At 35.2% G+C, this 21,009-nt stretch overlaps 1 protein-coding gene across 1 annotated transcript in view; it reads right to left on the bottom strand.

The window, feature by feature from the left end:
* The window catches only part of LOC127221716 (uncharacterized), a 165,293-nt gene that overhangs the window by 10,875 nt on the left and 133,409 nt on the right, over positions 1-21,009 (bottom strand). The window contains 7 exon segments of the mRNA XM_051183729.1: positions 575-687; positions 3,058-3,271; positions 6,116-6,324; positions 6,995-7,112; positions 7,783-7,832; positions 16,207-16,390; positions 17,781-17,970. Coding sequence (XP_051039686.1) covers positions 575-687; positions 3,058-3,271; positions 6,116-6,324; positions 6,995-7,112; positions 7,783-7,832; positions 16,207-16,390; positions 17,781-17,970 — 1,078 coding nt within the window.

Here is a 21,009-nt window from a genome sequence, read left to right as displayed (position 1 = left end):
ATTCAATATTTTTCTCAAAATATCTTTACACAGACATATACAAATATTTAATAAAATGAATTTTGTGCATTTGGAGAATGCCGACACTAATGTGTTCATTCCATCTTATATTATATACATTATAAAAGTAAGGATGCAGAAAGGAAATAAAGAAGAGCCAGATAATTATGATATTGTTAGAAGTGATAGAGTTTAATGTATAAAACTTTTTTTAGTTCTCAAGACAATGAAATACAAAAAGAATGAAGGAGTGAAAATCATATGAGAAATAAACATTTGTGGCAAATGAAGTTGAAGCTACGTGCCAAAGGTAATACTCTATTCTCTGTCAAAATCCTTGGAGGATACACAGAATACTTTTATTACAATGTTATTCATTGTTATTTATTCAGTGCTTAGAAGGCTGAGACAAGGGGATCACAATTTGAAGTCAGGTTGGCTTAATATTGCAAAACATTGTCTCTTAAAATACTGTTACTTAAATATTAATAACAAAGAATAAAGTTAATTCTATTTAGTCATTACTAAGATTACAGTTAAATCACTGAAATCATCTGAAAGACAAGGATCTTACCCAGCTAGTTCGCCTACATCACTATTTTGTTTCTTCTGAGTCTCCAAACTAAGTTGCATGGATTGTTTTAAGTCACTGAGTCCTTTGCTTATCTCTCTCATATCATTTTCAGACTATTAAAACATAGAATATAGTTTTAAAATCCTAGAGTTTCACTCATCTTTCTTTAAATATTTGTACTCATGAGTTTATGAAGAATGTGGTTACAAGGGTCTTAATATTACAAACTTGATGGAAACAATGAAAGAACACAAGATTTATTACTTTCCTCCATATCTTTCAAATTGATATATGTCTATAATTTTGTTAAGTTGCTAACATTTATTTGATAAAACTGCAAGAGTTTGGTAATATGCTTTAAATGAAAGTATTCAGGCAAAGTTAATATTTCCTATGAAGTTTACCATGATTGGTGAACACATATCTCACATGGAAACCACAGGTAACTTTTAACTCATATGTTTAGTATAATTAATTACAAGTGTTTTTCCAGTTATCTGTTAATACTTGGCATTAAGCAGGTTTTTTTTTGTCTGACTTCATAAATACTTTAGAGTCTAAAATACTCTAAGTATCCTCATCCTGTGGGTCACGATCCCTTTGACAAATCTGTTTCCAAAAATATTTACATTATGATTTACAACATTAGCAAAATACAGTTATGCATAGCAATGAAATAATCTAGCTTGGGGGGGAGGGGGTCACCACAACAGAAGGAACTGTATTAAAGGGTTGTATTGTTAGGGAGGTTGAGAACTACTGATCTAGGTGAAAGCATTAATGCTTAGTTCATAGTTCACCACCATTTATAAAAGCAAGTATTATGCTCCTTAAAGTAATGTGCACTTTGATTTTTCAAGTTAGAATAGAGGAGGATATTTTTTACTTAAGCTGTGCTTAACAATTCATAGAATAATCACATCCAACTATTTTCCTTTTGTTTGGAATGGTTCTACTTCATGATTCTGTAGTGTTTGGAGTCTGATACTTCTTTTCTTTGAGGAAAAAATGGAAAAGTAGGCTAACAGAGTGATTTTAAATTCACTCATTTAGTATGTGATAGTTTATATATTTAATCAGTCACTTTGTATTTCCCTTTGCAAGTTGTTTAACTACAATACTTCCTAAGCAACCTAAAGTTTGCTATTTGAAACTGAGCTATAAATACCAAGAAAGCTATGAGCCATTGTACATAGATATGTGTACTTAATTAACAAGGATATAAGTATGTGTTTAAGCTTTACTCAAATGAATAATTCATGTAATTTACCCTGGGTGAAAATATAAATGATTAGTTTATTCTGTTTCAATTGTCCTTAACCCTTGCTTCCTTACTCTCTGTAAATAATATGGAAAAGATAGCTTATTATGAATTCAGTCACAAAGTTAAATAGGAAGTTGTTCATTAGTGTCCACTTATGAGGAGAAAATGTGTGCCTTCACATACATCTCCAGAGATGCCTGTGGTAGGTGCTATTATAACTGCAATAATCACTGTAGCAATAAACATACTTAAAATGATATAAGTTAAATGACAATTAAGGAGACAGTAACTTTTTTTAAGTTAATGGAACATTTTAAATACAGCCAAAAGTTAGCATATTTTTGTTTGTTTTATAAGTTTATCTAATTCATGGTAAGTGTTCCTTTCAGATTTCCTCAAAATAAGAGTTTAAATCTCAATCACTCACTTATGAATTAGTGTAGCAAACTTGGGGATCTGTAGAACCCTTAAAGTCCTGTCAAGTATAGCAGAGACACAGTGGCACAGAAACTTTTCCTCAGTGTGTCCAAGTATGTCTGTAGCTACATTTACACACTAACATGTCATGTAAGTACGGCTTTTGATAGGATGTAAAAATGCAACTGTTTAGTGTTTAGTCATATTCATTCAATAAAACTAAATGTGTATCCCTTGAAATTAAGAGTTTGAGGGACACCTTTGAAATGGCAAAAACTCCCATCTGGATCCACTCACTTTTTTTCTTTCAATAGAAAGAACAAGCTTCTAGGCGATATCAATCAAACACAAATAAAATAAATACGATAAAATCATGATGTCAAAGTTGGACAAGACAAATCAACAGAAAAAAATTTAAAAAGTCCCAAGAAAAGGCACATGAATAAGATACCCACTCATTTACCATTCTAGAGTCCCATAAAAGTGCTAAACAGAAAGTGGTAACATATATGCAGAGGGTCTGGGGCAGCCACATGCATGAGGGAGGAACTGCAGGGTGAGGGGAGGGAGGGGAATCTACCTTCAGATTATATTGCATGAGAAAAGAATCTATATTTAAGAAAAGGGAAAAATAAAATCTCCCCCAAATGAAATTTTTACCTTTTCTCTTAATAACACATATTATTAGGACCTTATCTTTATACACATAAATCAAATAAAAAATCCTTAATTGCATATTAAATTGAAAACAAGAAATATATCAGAAATATAAACTTCAAAGAAAAATGACCCTCAAACACACCATCCATGGGTAGTGTTCCACACAGGCATGAGAAGATTCTGGTCTTGAGGAAGGCTCCCCCATGTTTTCCCCATCTTCGTTTTCCAATTGTTGAGTTTTTCCCACACAAGAGCACTTATGGACCAGCCTTGTATTCACTGTATTTGATGCAGAAATGTTTTGCTCAAATTTCATGTGAAGTTCTGCATGGGACTCTTCTTGACTGTCACTAGTCCTGTGAATACCAAGAGATACTCTGAAATGACTTTCAATAAAAATTCTACTACAGTAATACATTATGTGTTGAAGAGTATCTTAACATTGAAAACTATGTCAGCTCAAACCTACTGAATGTAATTATGTTCTGAGAATTACTCTAAAATGAGACTTAGACTATGGGTCTAAAAAGATGGCTCAGCAGGTAAAGTAATTGTAGCACTGTTATGGCATCATAGGACCAGCATTCATATCCCCCAAACCATAGAAATACCACATGTGTGTATGGCCCAGTGCTTTGAAAGCAGATAGAGGGCCTTCCTAAATAATGCTGACTAGCAGAACAACCAAATTAGTCAGTTTTCATATCGAGTGGGAAACCATGCTCAAAATGTAAGAAAGAAAGTGACTGAAGACTTCCAACATCAAAGTCTCACCTCCACATGCATGAGCACTCATAAATACATGTCCATATGCCCATACACAAGCAAATAACCCACACACAAATGCAGAAAGCAGGGTATATATACATTTGAGAGAAATTCCAAACTAAAACAAAAAGGAAACTATATAAGAGAAAGCAGCAATGTATGACTACTTTACTGGTAAGCTAGTGCTGAGATGAATAATATAATTATTGAGGTCAGATTAGGAAATACTTGAATTGAAAATAAAAGTATGTGATATGTTGAATATATTAACATTCATGATTTACAACTAAATTAACTATATGTCCATTTAGTAAAACATCACATTATACTTTTCATAAACATACTTAATAAACACTTAATAAAACAAAGCTATAAAAAGCAGTAAAAGTTTTTACTAGTGAGTAAAGTTAGGGAGTTAAAGGAGAAAACATCCAAATGACATTCTCAAACATTTCTGTCAGGATTTGGATATTCAGTGGCTAAAATTAAATATTGAACATTGCTCTAGTTTACTTTCTGTAGCTGTAATAAAACACTGAACGAAAACATCATCTTGGAGATGAGTTTATTTGGTTCATGGGTCACAGTCCATCATCATGAGAACCCAAGCAAAAGGCAAGGTAAAATCTCCTAGCAGAAACCATAGAGAAATTGAGAAATTCTGCTTGCTGGTTAGGTTTCCATGCTTTGCTTAGCTACCTCTTTTGTGCAGTTCAGGCCTACCTGCTCAGGGATGGCACCACCTGCATTGGAATGGGGTCTTCCATATTAATCGCTAATCAAGAAAATATTCCACACATGTGCCCATAGGCCAAATCTGACAGAAGCAACTTCTCAAATGAGCTTTCCTTTTTCAAAGTGTGTTGGTATGTTTATGTTTGTGTCAAGCTGACAAAATCTGTGACACATATCACACAATAAATGAAGCAAGGAACTGGCTTGAGTTGATGTTCAAAATAAAACAAAAGGAATTTTGAGTGCATTTGGACATTTCAAAATTACCCCAGAAACAGATATGGGACCTATCCCTTCTTGCTGTGTACACATGTCCTCCTCCTGAGAAAGGAATTGTCTTTGACAATGTAGTGATTTGTGTTATCATCTTTTATATTGTATTCTTCTCTATTCTAAGTACAAGGCATGTGAATATTCTATAATGCAATTTTGTCACACAAGACATGATAACAGTGGAGGAAAGTTAATTTGCCAGATTTCAATAGAATTAGAAGCACCTCTCCCCACATTCCCCCTGGGATTTCAGTTGTAGTCATCCTCAAACAGCCAAAAAATTTTTTTTTCAATTATGATATTTAAAATAAAACATAATGGTCAGGCATGTTGGTACATGCCTTTAACACTAGCACTTGGGAGGCAAAGGCAGGCTGATAGAGGACAACCTGGTCAACACAATGAGTTCAAGGACAGCCACATAGTGATACCCTATCTTGAAACACTGTCTCCTGATTAAGTTAAAATTTTATTACATCACTTCCCCCTTCTCTGTTCTCCCCCCCAATGTCTTCCATGTTTTCCCCTAAGGCTTTCTCTAATTAATTACCTCTTCTAGATCATTATTGTTATACATATTAACATAAATGTACATAATATACATTATGTACATATATGGGAAGTAGAGGAAGAAAGGTCTGAGTGAGTGAAGTCTGGACAGGATGTGTACCATTGAAATGGGTACAGCCTTGACAAGGACTCCAATGTCTCAGTCCCATGCAAGTGACAAAACCGTCTCAGGGGATTGGAAAAGTTTTCTGAACTGGAAAGTGTGACACATGTGTTCAAAGGGTAGCAACCATGGCTTCCTCATTTCCTGTCTGTTACAACTTGAGAATACAGGCCTACAGAGAGTAGACAACACCCACCCCCACCCCATGCTGTACATACTAACACACAAAGGTTCAGCAACATGGTAGTAGTAGCTGCTGGTCCATCAGAGTGCATATGCTCCATCTGATGCCAGCTTTTCTGTCCATCTTCCCATGTGCTGTTCTTTCTTTATTCCCTAGCTGCCCTTGTCAGATTTCAAGATCAAAGCCAGGCAGGACTTAACACAATCTAGTGACTCTGTTATGTCTATGCGTTTTTGTATATAGTGATGGGCAATTTCATACCTACATGGCTGTGTCTAATTAGAAAATTTTAGAAATCTGTGGCTGAAAGTCTTGATGCCTGGCTTAACAATATGAGAATTTTAATGAGGAAAAAGCCAAGTATAACCAAAAGAGGGAAGGTAATAAAAACGTGCCCGGAATAACATTTTATCTGCAAGACCACCTTCTGACATAACTTTCCAGAAACATATTGTCCAGGTCAGTTTCCCATCCCATTAGTCTCAGGGTAAAGTGCTATTAAAATTTATGATTCAGTAATTAACCAATGAGCTGATAGAATATTTGGCGACATTTTCTTTCACTTGCCTGTTTAATTCATACAATAAGAAGTTCTTATTTCTTAGTTCTTCCAGATAATATTGCCTGTACTTTTCCAGTTCTCTTTTGCTTGACTCTTTGGAAGTTTTAACACTGGAAACTTCAGACTTCAGACTCTTAATTGTGTTTTCCATCTCAGGTATTACTGAAGTGTGATTCTTACAGAGGTTCTTGCTTTCCTGAACAGCTGCTTGTGCCTATAACAAATTGAAATTTTTGTTTAGCAAAAATATAACTTAAATAATTCTAGCATATTTGATTCTTTTGCTTTTGACATTTGATTGCTTCAAGGTTGAGAAGATGATTCTGACAATAATTTTTAAACTTGAAAAATATGTTTCTGTTTAAAATATTACCAATGTAAGCAGCATTAATTCTGAATTGTAAAAACACACTCATTTAATGTGGTAATGGGAACTGAACCCACATCTGGGCACTTTACTAGGAACGTGCTCCATCCCAAAGCTATGCTATTCAACATGAACCATTCCTTCCCATGGATTTAGATAATTCAAAGAGATATTGGTGGCTTTTGAGAGATGGAGAGGTGCCTTCTACATGGAAGTGAACCTAAGAGACTAGCCTTGCTCCAGTAGATGGTCTTACACCCATGCATATACTGGCATCAGTAAACTGAAACACAACATTGAAAATAATCCAAAATGGGCACATAAAGTTAAGAGGGAAAGTGATGAAAGTAATGAGAAAAGAATTAAAGTATAGCAATTAAGAGGTAGACTTGGTTAAAACACCACATACATGCAACAAATCATTAAACTATAAATATACTTTAATGAGACATTTTATATGTTTCCTAAAGTGTTTCTTTTCATTGCCAGAAGGGGGATTCACATGAAACTGACTCACCAAGTTGGAACCCTGTGCCAGGTCTTTGTGTGTGTCTTGCAGATGTCCTTGCAGATGTTCTATTTCCTCCTTTTGTTTTTTCACTGTAGCGATCAATGAGGTATTCTCGAGTTCCAACCTAATGGCCATATTTTAAAATAATTTTTCTCACATAGCAATTGTAATGCTTAATTATATTTAGTTTTAAAATTGAGTTGTCATGTGTTATGTTTCATTGTGACATTTTCACAGATGTGTATTATTATACTTTGTTCTTATTTGCCACTCAAAACCTATCTATCCATCTTCTACCCCCTCCCCCTATTTCCTGAATTCTTCTTCCCCCTTTCGACTCTTGTTTTCATGTCTCAAATATTCCAAAGTAATCTTTTGTTAACTCCCCTCTCACTTCTCATTAGAATTCCCTACACTCTTTCACGGCCCCCTTTCTAAACACACACACACACACACACAACACATGCCCCAACATATAATATATGTATATAATATGTCACAGAGACTTTATAAAAGACATATCTTGAATGTCAGTGATGTAAATACTGTGTCATTTTTGACCTTTTATAAATGAATGAACAAGTTGTAGCTACATGAAAAATTATATATTTTTTTGGATGGAAATGCTTCAGAAATTTTATCCCTCATTCACAAAAAGCCATGATATACTTCCCAAACTCTGTGTTGTGAATTTCAGAAAATGTACAATTTTTGAGGGCATTTACATTAACCATACTTGGATAATTCTCATATTACTTATTTGCTATATAAATACATCCTGATTTAAAGTTTACACTTGGAGATGATCTTCCATCTTCTGTGCATGTTCTTTTTCTTTTTGTAACTAAATGAAACATAAAAAATAATTTTATTAATACTTTGATACAAAAAAAGAGAGAAAAGAAAAAGAACTGATGCTGCTATGGGACTGAAATGCATTACATTTCTATTTCAATTTTGTTTTATCATATATTGAAGATATCAAAAATGAAGTGGAAAGACCCTTATACTTTTGTGATTTTGATTTACAAGGGCTACAGAGTCATTTTAATTTAAAAAGTTTCTATATACATATATGATCAAAGCTATGCTAGCAATGGGAAACATTGACATAACATTGCGTATGCATGATGATGTCTCTCTCTCTCTCTCTCTCTCTCTCTCTCTCTCTGTGTGTGTGTGTGTGTGTGTGTATACAAGATGACAGTTGTATCTGAAGATAATCTGAAGTGTTCTTTGAGGGTTGTTGGCTTTTTTCTTTTTTCATGCCAAGTAAGGAACTCAATAAATAGGATAGGCTGTTCTGCTGGTGAACCCTAAAAGAGCCATTAATTTCTGCCTTCCCAGAGCTGTGATCCCAAGCATGTACCATCATGCCTAGTTTTAATGGGTTCAAAACTGAACATAAGTCTTTATGCTTGCCTTGTAAAAATATCTAACTGTACTCTCTTCCTAATGCCTGACATGAGATATCTAGTTATAATCTGATATTTTATTGAAGGGTATGAGCAAGTGTTTGAGGTGGTTCCAACACAGATGCCTCATTGTGAATGTGTGCCTTAATACCAGCTCTAATATCTTTAAAATGTTTATTTTGAAACAAGTTAAGTTCCTATGTCTCAGTTATTTTTAATCAATAAAATCCAAATGATAACAATATTTACTGTCCTCCAAAATTGGGAAGGTTTAGTATGCAGTTCACATGTTTTAGTCTCATGTGGCACAATGATATGTATGTATGATGTAACATATCTTTGATGTAGCACTAATATCATTAATCACATTTTTTTCACAATTCAATTAGGCCTATTAAGAAAGCAGCGCACCAGTTAATTCTTCAAGTAAACTGGTTCATCCTTCATACCATTAGAATTGTAACAAAGGATACAATTCCAGTTCTTTATGAGACTTTCACTAATTCCACTAATCAATGGCAACTTCATCCTTTTTTTTTATAATACATGTATCACAACTTAGGGATCTAGGTATCATCTATAAAACACAATAATTCCATGAATAACTACATGCTTCTTGTGAGTCATTATCATATAAGTGAAATGTAAAAGGTACCCTCCTATTATCTAATTTATTAACTAGCGTGTAGGTGGCATGATCCTCAGAGGTTGGTAAATCCCATAGGAAAGTTTCTCTAGACATTTTACATAAAAAATGTCAATATTTTATTTATTTACAAGTCCATTGTGTATTTTATTCTAGTCTCTATTTTATTTTATTTATATCATTCTGAATAATCTTTTTATACAATATATTTCAATCATAATCTGTTTTGTCCCATCCCATTTATCCAACTTATTTTTCTGTCTCTCTCTCCTTCTCTCTCCCCTCTGTCCCTCCTTCCCTCAAGGAAAAAACACAAGAAAGGCAACAAAATAAGAAAATCAAAGCAGATAAAGAAAAATAATGTAATCATGATAAATTATGTGAAATAATAATCTATTTTCAATGAAAGTAAAAATAAAATAAAAGGAAATAATGTTGTTGATAAATTTCAACTGGTTTCCATTCCTTCATTCAGAAACCATACACCAAGTACCTATTATATGACAATACATTTAAAAGGCAAATTTAGATAAAATATTGTAACTTATAATAAAATAAAATTTGAGTTCAGTCCTAAGTAAAACAATCATATGTCAAATAACAATGATATGGTCAAAAATGGGCTACACATACTATACTTGCAGAGATGAGACCAGTTGGCCCTGCCATCACAGCAATTTAAACAAGGCTTGTTTCACTCCTCTAGTTAACAAAATTTCTCTTGCATTAGTTTGTTAACAACTATTCTTAAGGGAATGGGATCAGAAGGCTTTCCTGCTGCCAGATACTATCTGGTGGTACACCAAATAAAACAAAGCTATAAAAAGAACTAAAAATTTGTACTAGTGAGTAAAGCTAGGGAGTTAAAGGAGAAAGCATTCAAATGACATTCTCAAGCATTTCTGTCAGGATTTATATATTCAGTGGGTAAAATTAAATATTGAACATTTCTCTAGTTTACTTTCTGTAGCTGATCCATATGGACTTGAGTATTGTGCGTGGTGATAGCCATATGCCTATCTGCAGTCTTCTACACACCATCATCTAATTGTGCCAGCACCATTTGTTGAAGATGCTTTCCTCCCCCCATAGTATACTTTTAGCTATTTTGTCAAAAATCAGGTGTTCGTATGTGTGTGGGTTAATATCAGGATTTTCAATTTGATTCCATTGGTCTACCTGTCCATTTTTGTGCCAATATCAGGCTGTTTTCAGAACTATAGCTTTGTAGTAGAGCTTAAAGTTAGGGATGGTGATGCCTCCTGAAGTTCTTTTATTGCATAGGATTGTTTTGGCTATCCTGGGTCTTTCATTTTTCCATATAAAATTGGTTATTATCTTTTCAAGGTCAGTGAAAAATTGTGGTGGGATTTTAATGGGGATTGCATTGCATCTATAGATTGCTTTTGGAAAGATTGTCATTTTTAGTATTTTTATCCTACCTATCCAAGAGCATGGGATATCTTTCCATTTTCTAGTATCTTTAATTGCTTTCTTTAAAGTCACAAACTTCTTATTATATAGATCTTTCACTTGTTTGTTAAGCATTCCCCCAAGTTATTTTATGTTGTTTGTGGATATTTTAAAGGGTGATGCTTCTCTGATTTCTTTCTCAGACACTTTGTCATCTAAATAAAGTAGGGCTACTGATTTTTTGAGTTTATCTTGTATCCTGCTAGTTTGCTGAAGGTGTTTATCAGCTTTAGGAGTCCTCTGGTAGAGTTTTTGGTGTTGCTTATGTAAGCTACCATATCAACTGCAAATAGAGAAAGTTTGACTTCTTCTTTTCCAATTTGGATCCCCATGATCTCCTTTTGTTGTCTTATTGCTTTATGTAGAACTTCAAGTATAACATTGAAGGGATATGGAGAGAGGGGGCAGCAAATCAAAACAACTTTGAGATACCATCTTACTCCTGCCAGAATGGCTAAAATTAGAAACACCAATGACAACTTATGCTGGAGAGGTTGTGGAGAATGGAGAACACCCCTCCACTGCTGGTGGGAGTACAAACTCGTACAGCCATTTTGGAGATCACTATGGCGGTTCCTCAGGAAAATGGAAATTAGTTTACCACCCGGCAATCCCCCTCTTAGGTATATACCCAAAGGATTCACATCCATGCAACAAAGACATGTGATCAATTATGTTCATAGCAGCATTATTTGTAATAGCAAGAACCTGGAAGCAACCTAGATGCCCCTCAACTGAAGAATGGATAAAGAAGATGTGGCACATCTACACAATGGAATACTACTCTACAAAAAAAAAAAAAAAAAAACAAAAAAAAACAAAAACAAAAACACAAAAAAAATGGAATCTTGAAATTTTCAGGCAAATGGAAGAAACTTGAAGAAACCATACTGAATGAGGTAACCCAGTCACAAAAAGAGGAACATAGTATGTATTCACTCATATATGGATTTTAGACATAGAACAAAGGATCACTAGCCTATAATTCACACCGCCAGAGCAATTAGGATACAAGGTATATTCTAGGAGATTCATATAAGGTCCCTCACAGAAGCAGAAAAGGACAAGTCCCACAGAGCACATGGGAAATGGGGCGGGCAAGGAATGGACAGGGAAATAGGAGAAACAGAAGGGGAGGAGAAGAAAGCACGTGTGACTAGGAAGATTGAGTCATAGTAGGAATAGAAGACAGAAGAGAGAGAGAGAGACCATAAAAGAGGGAGACATTATTGGTTTGAAGAGAAAACTGAACATAAAGGAAGGTCTAGAGACTTACAAGACTGACGCCAACTAACAGTTTGAGCAACAGTGGAAAGGCTACCATAAATGTCCTTCCTTGATAATGAGATCAACAACTAATTTATCCACCGTCATGGAGCCCTCATCTAGTACCTCTTGGAAACAGAAGTGACCACCCATAATTAAACACTGATTCGAATTAGACTCCAGATGCAGAGAGAGAGGACAAGAGCAGGTTGCAGAAACACATAGACACAGCTGACCTGAACAAAGAGGAGCTAACGGGCCACCAGACTGATAGCTGGGAATCCAGCATGGGATTGACTCAGACCCCCTGAGTATGGGTCTTGGCTAGAAGGACTCAACTTTCTAAAGGACCTCTGACAGTGGAAACAGGATATATTTCTGGTGCACAAATGTGCCTTGCGGGCACATCCCCCATGGAGGTATACTCACTTAACCTAGAGACAGGAGAGAAGTCCTAGTCCCTACTTCAAATGACTTGTCAGATTTACATGACCCCACTTTGATGGCATAGACCTACATGTGTAGTGTGGGTGTGGAATGGGAGGGGTGGGTGGTCAGGGTGCATGTGAAGGGGTGAGAGAGTGTAAGAGGGTAAGAGGTTAAGAGGGAAGAAGGAAGGGAGGGAGGAAGGGAGAAGGAACCAGGATCGACATATAAAATAAAAAAATTAAAAAAAAAGAAAAGAAAGAAATGTGGAAAATGGGGTATGATTATAGACCTGAGGCCATCAATAAAGTAATCCAGCCAATGGGCTCTCTATAGCCTGGAATGTCCTTGCCTCCTTTGATACCTAAATAATAGCCCATAATAGTTATTGATTTAAAACATTGCTTCTTCTCTACCTATACAAGAAAAAGATAAAGAAAAATTTGACTTCATGGTACCTAATTACAATAATTCTCAGCTCATCAAGAGATAACAATGGGTGGTTTGCCACAGGGAATGCTAAGTAGCTCCACCGTTTACTTCATAAAATAGGAAAAGGTTTAAAAATGGACAATTTCTTGGATAGGTACCACATACCAAAATTAAATGAAGACCAGGTAAACAATTTCAATAGACCTATAATCCCCAAGGAAATAGAAGCAGTCATCAAAAGTATCCCACCCAGGGCCAGAAGGTGTTAGAGCAGAATTCTACCTGAATTTCAATAAAGAGCTAATATCGATACTCCTGAAGTTGTTTCATACAATAGAAACATAAAGAACTTTGTCAAACTGTTTTTATGTGGGTACAGATACCCTGAAACTCAAACCACACAAACACACAAACAGAATTATGGACCAATATCTGTCACGGACATTGACACAAATATACTTATGAAATATTGACAAATCAGATCCAGAAACACATCAAAAATATCATTCACCATGATAAAGTATGCTTCATCCAAGAAATGCAGGGATGGTGCAACATATGAAAATCTGTCAATGTAATCAATGATATAAATAAACTGAAAGAAAAAAAATATGATCATCTCATTAGGTGCTGAAACAGCTTTAGACACAATCCAACACCCCTTCATGATAAAGGTCTTGGAGATATTAGGGATACAAGGAACACACATAAACATAATAAAGGTAACATACAGCATGCCAACATAAAATAAATAGAAACTCAGTTAACCATTGAAATCAGAAACAAGACAAGGCTGCCCACTCTCCATATCAAGTCAATATAGTGCTTGAAGTTTCATCTAGAGCAATAAACAACAAAAGGAGATCAAGGGGGATACAAATTGGAAGGAAAGAAGTCAAATATTATCTATTGGCAGATGATATGACAGTACACATAAGTGACCAGAAAAAATTCTACTAGGGAATTCCTACAGCTGAAAAACACCTTCAGTAATGTGGCAGTTTACAAAATTAATTTAAGAAATCAGTAGGTATCCTATATACAAATGATAAATGGGAGTAAAGAAAAAAATCAGAGAAATATCACCCTTTACAATAGTCACAAATAACACAAAATATCTTGGGGTTAACACAAAATATCTTGGAGTAACTGTAGCCAATCAAATGAAAGTCCTGTATAACAAGTATTTTGAAGAAAGAAATTAAAGAAGATATCAGAAAATGGAAAGATCTTCATGCCCTTGGTTAGGTAGGTTTAACATAGTAAAAATAGCAATCTTATCAATCTACAGATCAATGCATTTTCCAACACAATTCTTCAAAGATGTTGAAAATCACTCAACTTCATAAAGAAACACAAAATATTTCAGGATAGCCAAAACAATTCTGTTCAATTATGTGACTTCCAGAGGCATCACTATTCTTGACTTCAAGCTCTACTATAAAATTATAGTAAGACAAATATAAAAACAGACACGTGAATCAATGGAATCAACTTGAAGAACCTGATACTAATCCACACACATTTGAACACCTGATTTTTGACAAAGAAGCCAAAACCATACAATGGAAAAAAGAAAGTATTTTCAACAAATGGTTCTGTCAACATGTAGAAGAATGCAAATAGATTGATATTCATCACCATGCACAAAACTCAAGGCCAAATGGACCAAAGACCTCAACATAAATCCAGGTACACTCTACCTCATAGAAAAGTGAGAAGTACCCTTGAACACATTTGTACAGGACACTACGTCCTAAATATAATACCAGAGCATAGACTCTGAGAACAACAATCAATAAATGGGACTTACTGAAACTGAAAAGCTTCTGTAAGGCAAAGGATACAATAAAAAACAAATAAAAAACACAAAAACAAAACAAACAAAAAAAGCAGGCTATAGAATGTATAAAGATCAAAAGATCATCACAAACACCACATCTGATAGAGAGCTGATCTCCAAAATATATAAAGAACTTATGAAACTAGACACAAAAATACCAAATATTCCAATTAAAAGTAGGGTACAGATCTAAACATAGAATTCTTGACAAAAGAGCTGCAAATGGCTGAGAGGCATATGAGAAATTACTCAACATCCTGAGTTATCAGGGAAACACAATTCAAAATGATTCTTATACTTGTCATAATGGCTAAGATAACAAACACCAATGACAGCTTAAGGGAACACTCATCCACTGTTGGTGGGAGTACAAACTTTTACAGCCACTTTGGTAATCACTATGGTGGTTTTTAAAATTGGGAATCTACCCCAAGACCCAGAAATACCACTCTTGGGCATATATCCAAAGAACACACATCATACCACAAGAACATTTGCTCAGCTATGTACATAGCAACATTATTTATAATAGCCAGGGCCAAGAAAATTTCTAGATGCCCCTCAACCCAAGAAATGATAAAAAAATAACTGTGGTACATTTCCACAATGGAATATTACTCAGCAGTAAAAAACAATGACACTTTGAAACTTGTAGACAAGTGGATGGAACTAGAAAAAAACATCCTGAGTGAGCTAGCCCAGACACAGAAAGACAAACATGGTATGCATTCATTCATAAATGAATATTAGATATAAAGCAAAGGATAACAAGACTACAATCCACAACCCTAGAGAAGCTAGGTAAAATGGCCCTAAGAGGGATATGTATGGAGAACCCCAAAAGGGGAAATAATTGATATCACCTGGGTAAACTGGGAGGAAGGTTAGAAGGGGGAGATGGAGGATGGAAACATAAAGGGAGCCATTATGGGGTTAGGGAGAAACATGGTGTTGCAGAAATTCTCAGAAATCCACAAGGATGACCCCAGGTTAATCTCATAGCCATAATGGAGAGAGTGACTGAGGAGGCCTTCCCCTTTAATCAGATTAATGACTGACATAATTATCATCATAGAACCTCTACATCCAGTAACTGATGGAAACTGATGTTAGTGACCCACAGTCAAGCAATGGGCTGACTTCCTGGAATTCAGTTGAGTAGAGGGAGGAAAGACCATATGAACAAGGGAGGTCAAGACCATGATAGGGAAAACGACAGAGAGAGGTAACCTGAGATACTGGATCTCATGTACTATGGACTGACAGCTGGGGAACCTGCATGGGACTGAACTAGACCCTCTGAGTGTTCATGACAGTTATGTGACTTGAAATGTTGAGAGGAGGGGAGCTTGGCAGTGGCACCAGGACCTAACCCAGAGGCATAACCTGGCTTATTAGAGCCCATTCCCTATGGTGGAATACCTTGATTAGCCTTGATACTGGGGGAGGGGCTTATCATGTGGACTCCCCAAGGAAGGCCTTTCCTGCTCTGAGGAGTGGATTAGGGTGGGAAAGGGGGAGGTGATGGAACGGGAGTAGAGGTTGGAGAGAGAACTGGGGTGGGTCTGTAAATTGAAAAATTAATTTCTATAAATAAAAAAGTGCCAACTTCTTAACAAAAAAGACAAAAAGTTTATATAGCATACTAATGTGATAGATTTGCCAAGATTAAATATTAGTGGCCTATATTTAAAACACTATTTTTAGTACAGATTACCTGCTTCAACTCCACATCTCTTGTTTTCAGACATATTTCAAGTTTGTGTGTTTCTGTAACTTGTCTGTCGTATTGCTCTCCTCTTCTCTCAATCGTCTCTTCTTTTTCTCTCAGTTCCTCCACAATCTTATTATAGGCACAAATTATATTTCTTTTCTTCTCCTCTTGCTCTTTTATGATTGATCTGTTGTTAAATAAGCTAATTTTAGGACTACTTTTCTCAAAAAGCAAAATGTTCAATTTATGAATTGGACCCTCATCAGTTAATTATAACACTTCTAAAAGTATATATTCTCAATTTTCATTTCTATCCTATGTTCTAAATTTTAAAATTAAGATAAATAATCTAATATCTATAAGATATGTATATATTTTACCAAAATTTCTACTTATTTTGTTGTTTATATGTATTTTATGAACAACTTAAAATTCACTTGGGTAATTAAAATAGAAACTAATGGTAACCATAATTATAACAATAATCAGTATGCTTTTAAAATAAGAGGACTTAAATTACTGCCTTTTCTCCTTAATTGCCAAAATGAATTGGTGATTAAACCATTACATGAGTATGGGTAAAAAGCAGAGTGATGCCTACTACATGTATGATCCTGGGTTTGATACAAAGCATCACACAAAATGCATATTAACTTTTAAATTTGTCAGCAGATTAAAATAACCACTTGTGATGGTTTGAATAAGTGTGGCTCCCATAGGCTAACATATTTGAACAAAGTAGAACTGTTTGAGTGTTAGAATGGTTAGGAGATGTCCTTGTTGGAATAGTTGTGTCACAGGGGTAGACTTTGAGGTTTCAAAATCCCATGCATGGCTCAGTCTCTCTCTCTCTCTCTCTCTCTCTCTCTCTCTCTCTCTCTGTCTCTCTCTGTCTCTCTCTCTCTCCCCTCTCTCTCTCTGCTCTCATAGCAGGATGTACAGATCACTTTAACATTTGTCTGTGTGATACCATGCTCCCTGCCAAGCCATGATGATAATGGACTTATCCTTTGAAATGGTAATTAAGCATCCAATTAAATTCTTCCTTGGTTATAGTGTCTCCTCAGAGCAATAGAACAGTGAAACATGATTTAATAATCTGTATAAATGATCATAATTTTTCTTGAGAAAAATTTTAAAATATTGATAAAAAACGTAGGGTTCTAAATATTTCAACGTATTTCTGCATGGAAATATATTCATTATAGACCATTTGAAATAGAGGAAATTATTCATCTCAATTGTGTTTCTTATAGAATTATTTGTAACACGTAATAAAATGTCCAATAAAAGCCTGCTTGTTAAATAAAATGCTTCATTGTGGTAGGCTTCCATATATACATTGCACTGTGATCAGAAAGAGCATATACATTCTGTAATTTATGTAAAAAACATATATATTAAAAGTAAAAGATCATATAATGGTTTATTATTTCTAACAATTTTTTCCCTTCAAAAACAGGAGATTCCTCTCTCTCAAAATATCAGAAGGAAACTAAGAAATTGCCAAAATTTCTTTGCCAATCTTCATTATAAACAGAGTCAGTGTTTCTACAGTGTGCTATATAGTGTTATACCTCAGCTTACAGATTCTTTCATTCTTTCTTACAAGATTTTTCTGTAATTGTGAGTTCTCTTCTTTGACTTCAAATAATTCATTTTCCACTTTAATTTTTTCTGTGAGTATTTGAACATTGATTTCTTTAAGCTCTGTTAACTCTTTATATGAATCAAAGACAGGTGTACTTTTTAAGGTGCTACCAGGATCTGCATTGATGAGAAAACATATAAATAAACTACATAAGCATATTTTACAATAAACAGGAGAAAGAACTGTATCTCTAATGTTAGTCAGCTTAAAGTCTAATATATAGAACAGGCGGATGTCCATTATGACTTCTAATAAGCAAAGCAATAATGCAGAATTTTCATATTAACAGAATTAATTTGTCCTGAGCACCTGAACTATTCCCAGAGAAATAGGTGGCTGAACAAACAAACAAACAAAAATAACAGGAAATAGCCACATAGAAAGTAAGAAGCATCCTTGTCAATCTAGAGAATGTGCTGAAGTTTGAACAATGTATTTGTCAGAGGCCATGGGAATTGCAGCAGGTGACAGCTAATGTTCAGATCTCAACCCACCAGAGAAATGATTCTCTGATGGAGGAGAATCTCTTTAGGATAAGGCCTATGGGACCACTGATTCAGGAAATTGTTGCTCTTGTTTGTAATTTTACATGTGCAAAAGCAGCTATAGTGTATCCTCAACACCTGTACTGCAGTATGCATGATCTCATATGATATATATGTTTAGCTGTGGGTGTCTGCTTCTGCTTCCATCAGCTACTAGGATGGCATATAAGGTAGGGTGTGTGTGTGTGTGTGTGTGTGTATATATATATATATATATATATATATATATATATATATATAAAATATACTAGAGTTGGGCTGTGGTGGCACATACCTTTAAGCCCATCACGTGGGGGGTGCAGAGGCTAGTGGATCTCTATGAGTTCAAGGCTATCTTGGTCTATAGAGTGAGTTCCAGAAGCAAGAGTTCTAGGACAGGCTCCAAAGCTACAAAGAATCTTTGTCATGAAATACCAGAGAGATAGATAGATAGATAGATAGATAGATAGATAGATAGATAGATAGATAGATAGAGATGTTGGGAGGGAGAATATATTAGGATATGCTTCATAACTATGAGAGAGGTGGGGAGGGAGGGAGAATATATTAGGATATGCTTCATAACTATGTCTATTGTATCATGAAGATTGTAAGACACTGAAAAGCCTGCTTTGTTCCTTTTACTCAATCTATGCACAATTAGCTCATTGCTCATTTTCACCTCAAAGGAAGTTCAAACTAGACTGAATGCTTCTGTAAATGAATCATAAGTTAAAAACTTTACAGATATGCACGAGATCAGAGTTGCAGATACCTAACCAAGGTTATTAATACAAAGCAACCTAAGGAAAAATAAAACATGCCAATTCTACACTTGGCAATTCTTTCTGATAAAATCCTATGTCTCTCACCTTATCTCACTGGTCAGTTTGCACCTGGTCTCTGATCACAGTTTTATACCAGAAACCTGGAAACCTTGCATTGCTATGGTAAACATCTCTGTCATTATTTACTCAAGGAATATACTATGACCAATAAGATGTAATTCTTTTTTTTCTTTTTTTTTGAGACAGAGTTTCTTTTTATTGTTTTGGATGCTGTCATGGAACTTGCTCTGTAGACCAAGCTGGCTTCGAACTCACAGAGATTTGTCTGCCTGCCTCTGCCTCCCTAGTGATTTAAAGGCGTGTGCCACCAATACCCGGCTAAATGTAATTCTTGTAAGTTTCTTTTTTTCCCTTATTGCCCCAAGACTCCTATTAAAATGTATTTAACCTAGGTAAACAAAATAATAAAGAACTGGAGCTAGAAAGAATTGGAACAGAACACTGAAACAATGGAAAACTAGATAGAATTAGAAATCAGAAGACTATGAGAGGACACAAAATAGAAGAACAAATAACATGACTCAAACAGCATGTGTATGAATTTATTCTGTACTCCTCAGATTAAAAAAAAACCTAAGTCAAGTTTTTGCTATGATGTGGAGTTTTTCTTCCAACCCTGGGTGCAACCTTGAGCACTGCTCTCTGAGGCTACTAATAGTATTTCAATTTCTATCTATGGTGGATAAAATGGGATCATTGTGCAAAGATCAAGAAGCAAAGAAAGGGAAATGACAAAGAGCAAGCAAGGTGCTCCCAGTCTACAGATTCAGCACACAGAGGATAGGGCAGAACCATCATGAGTTTGTAGCTTTTTGGAGCTACATAGCTTGAGCATGACAGAAACAAAAAAGCTGTTGGGGTTGCAGTTGAAATCATTGTCAGGGCATTTCCTCAACACTCTTATAGCCCAGTGGTACCACACCAAACATTTTCTAAGACTTCCTAGGCTAAGGTGATGAAGCTGATCATACCTTAAAACTAATGCAGTTTGGCCAAGAACATTCAACTAACAGAGAAATAACTCCAGGTGTTTTCAAAGGGTCTCTCAATATTTAGCAGAGTAATGGCCACAAGAATACCAGATAATACCCGAGTCTGAGGGGAAAGAACCAGGAAAGTATATATGAAGCTACAGCAATGTTTACATAGTGGCAGAGCTAGAGTTCATTATTTACAGGATGTTGGGCAGATATTATAAAATTAGGCAAGGAAATAGGCAACAATGAAATCTAAATTTGAATTGATAGTTGTAGCCTGAATCTGGTACAGGCCACATTACAAAACATTACTGCAATCATCTGTAGTCTCTGAAGAATTAACAACTACAGAGTGGTTTGTGCCTGTCTGTGGTCACCAGAATTAAAAAATTAGTTCATTAAATTCTCACTTTAATAACGTTGGTGAGGCTTTATTGTGCAGCTTCTGACATAACTAGGAGAAATGATATCACAGCAAACGTCCTGGTTCTTTTGTCCTTACTCTATTTCTGCCCCCTCTTTCTCAATTGTTCTGTAGGAGTATCCTTTGGGATTGAAGTATGTAACTCTGCATTTTAATTGGATGCAATTTTCTATAATTGTCTCTGTCTGTTGAAAAGAGAAGTTGCTGTGTAATGGGATGGAGACTATGCACCTGTGTGTTGAACTACAAATATTTAGAATGTGGCTAGGGAGAGTTCTGGTTTAATAAAGTGGTTGTTCTAGGATCTCCTCTATGAGATGTGTAAAGCACACTTTTACCTCTAGGTAGTTGGTTTTGACAAAGGGCTAGGAAAAATGTACGT

This window comes from Phodopus roborovskii, unplaced genomic scaffold, assembly GCF_943737965.1.
Source record: "Phodopus roborovskii unplaced genomic scaffold, PHOROB, whole genome shotgun sequence".
Taxonomy (NCBI): Eukaryota; Metazoa; Chordata; class Mammalia; order Rodentia; family Cricetidae; genus Phodopus; species Phodopus roborovskii.
This window is presented reverse-complemented; position numbering and strand designations above follow the sequence as displayed.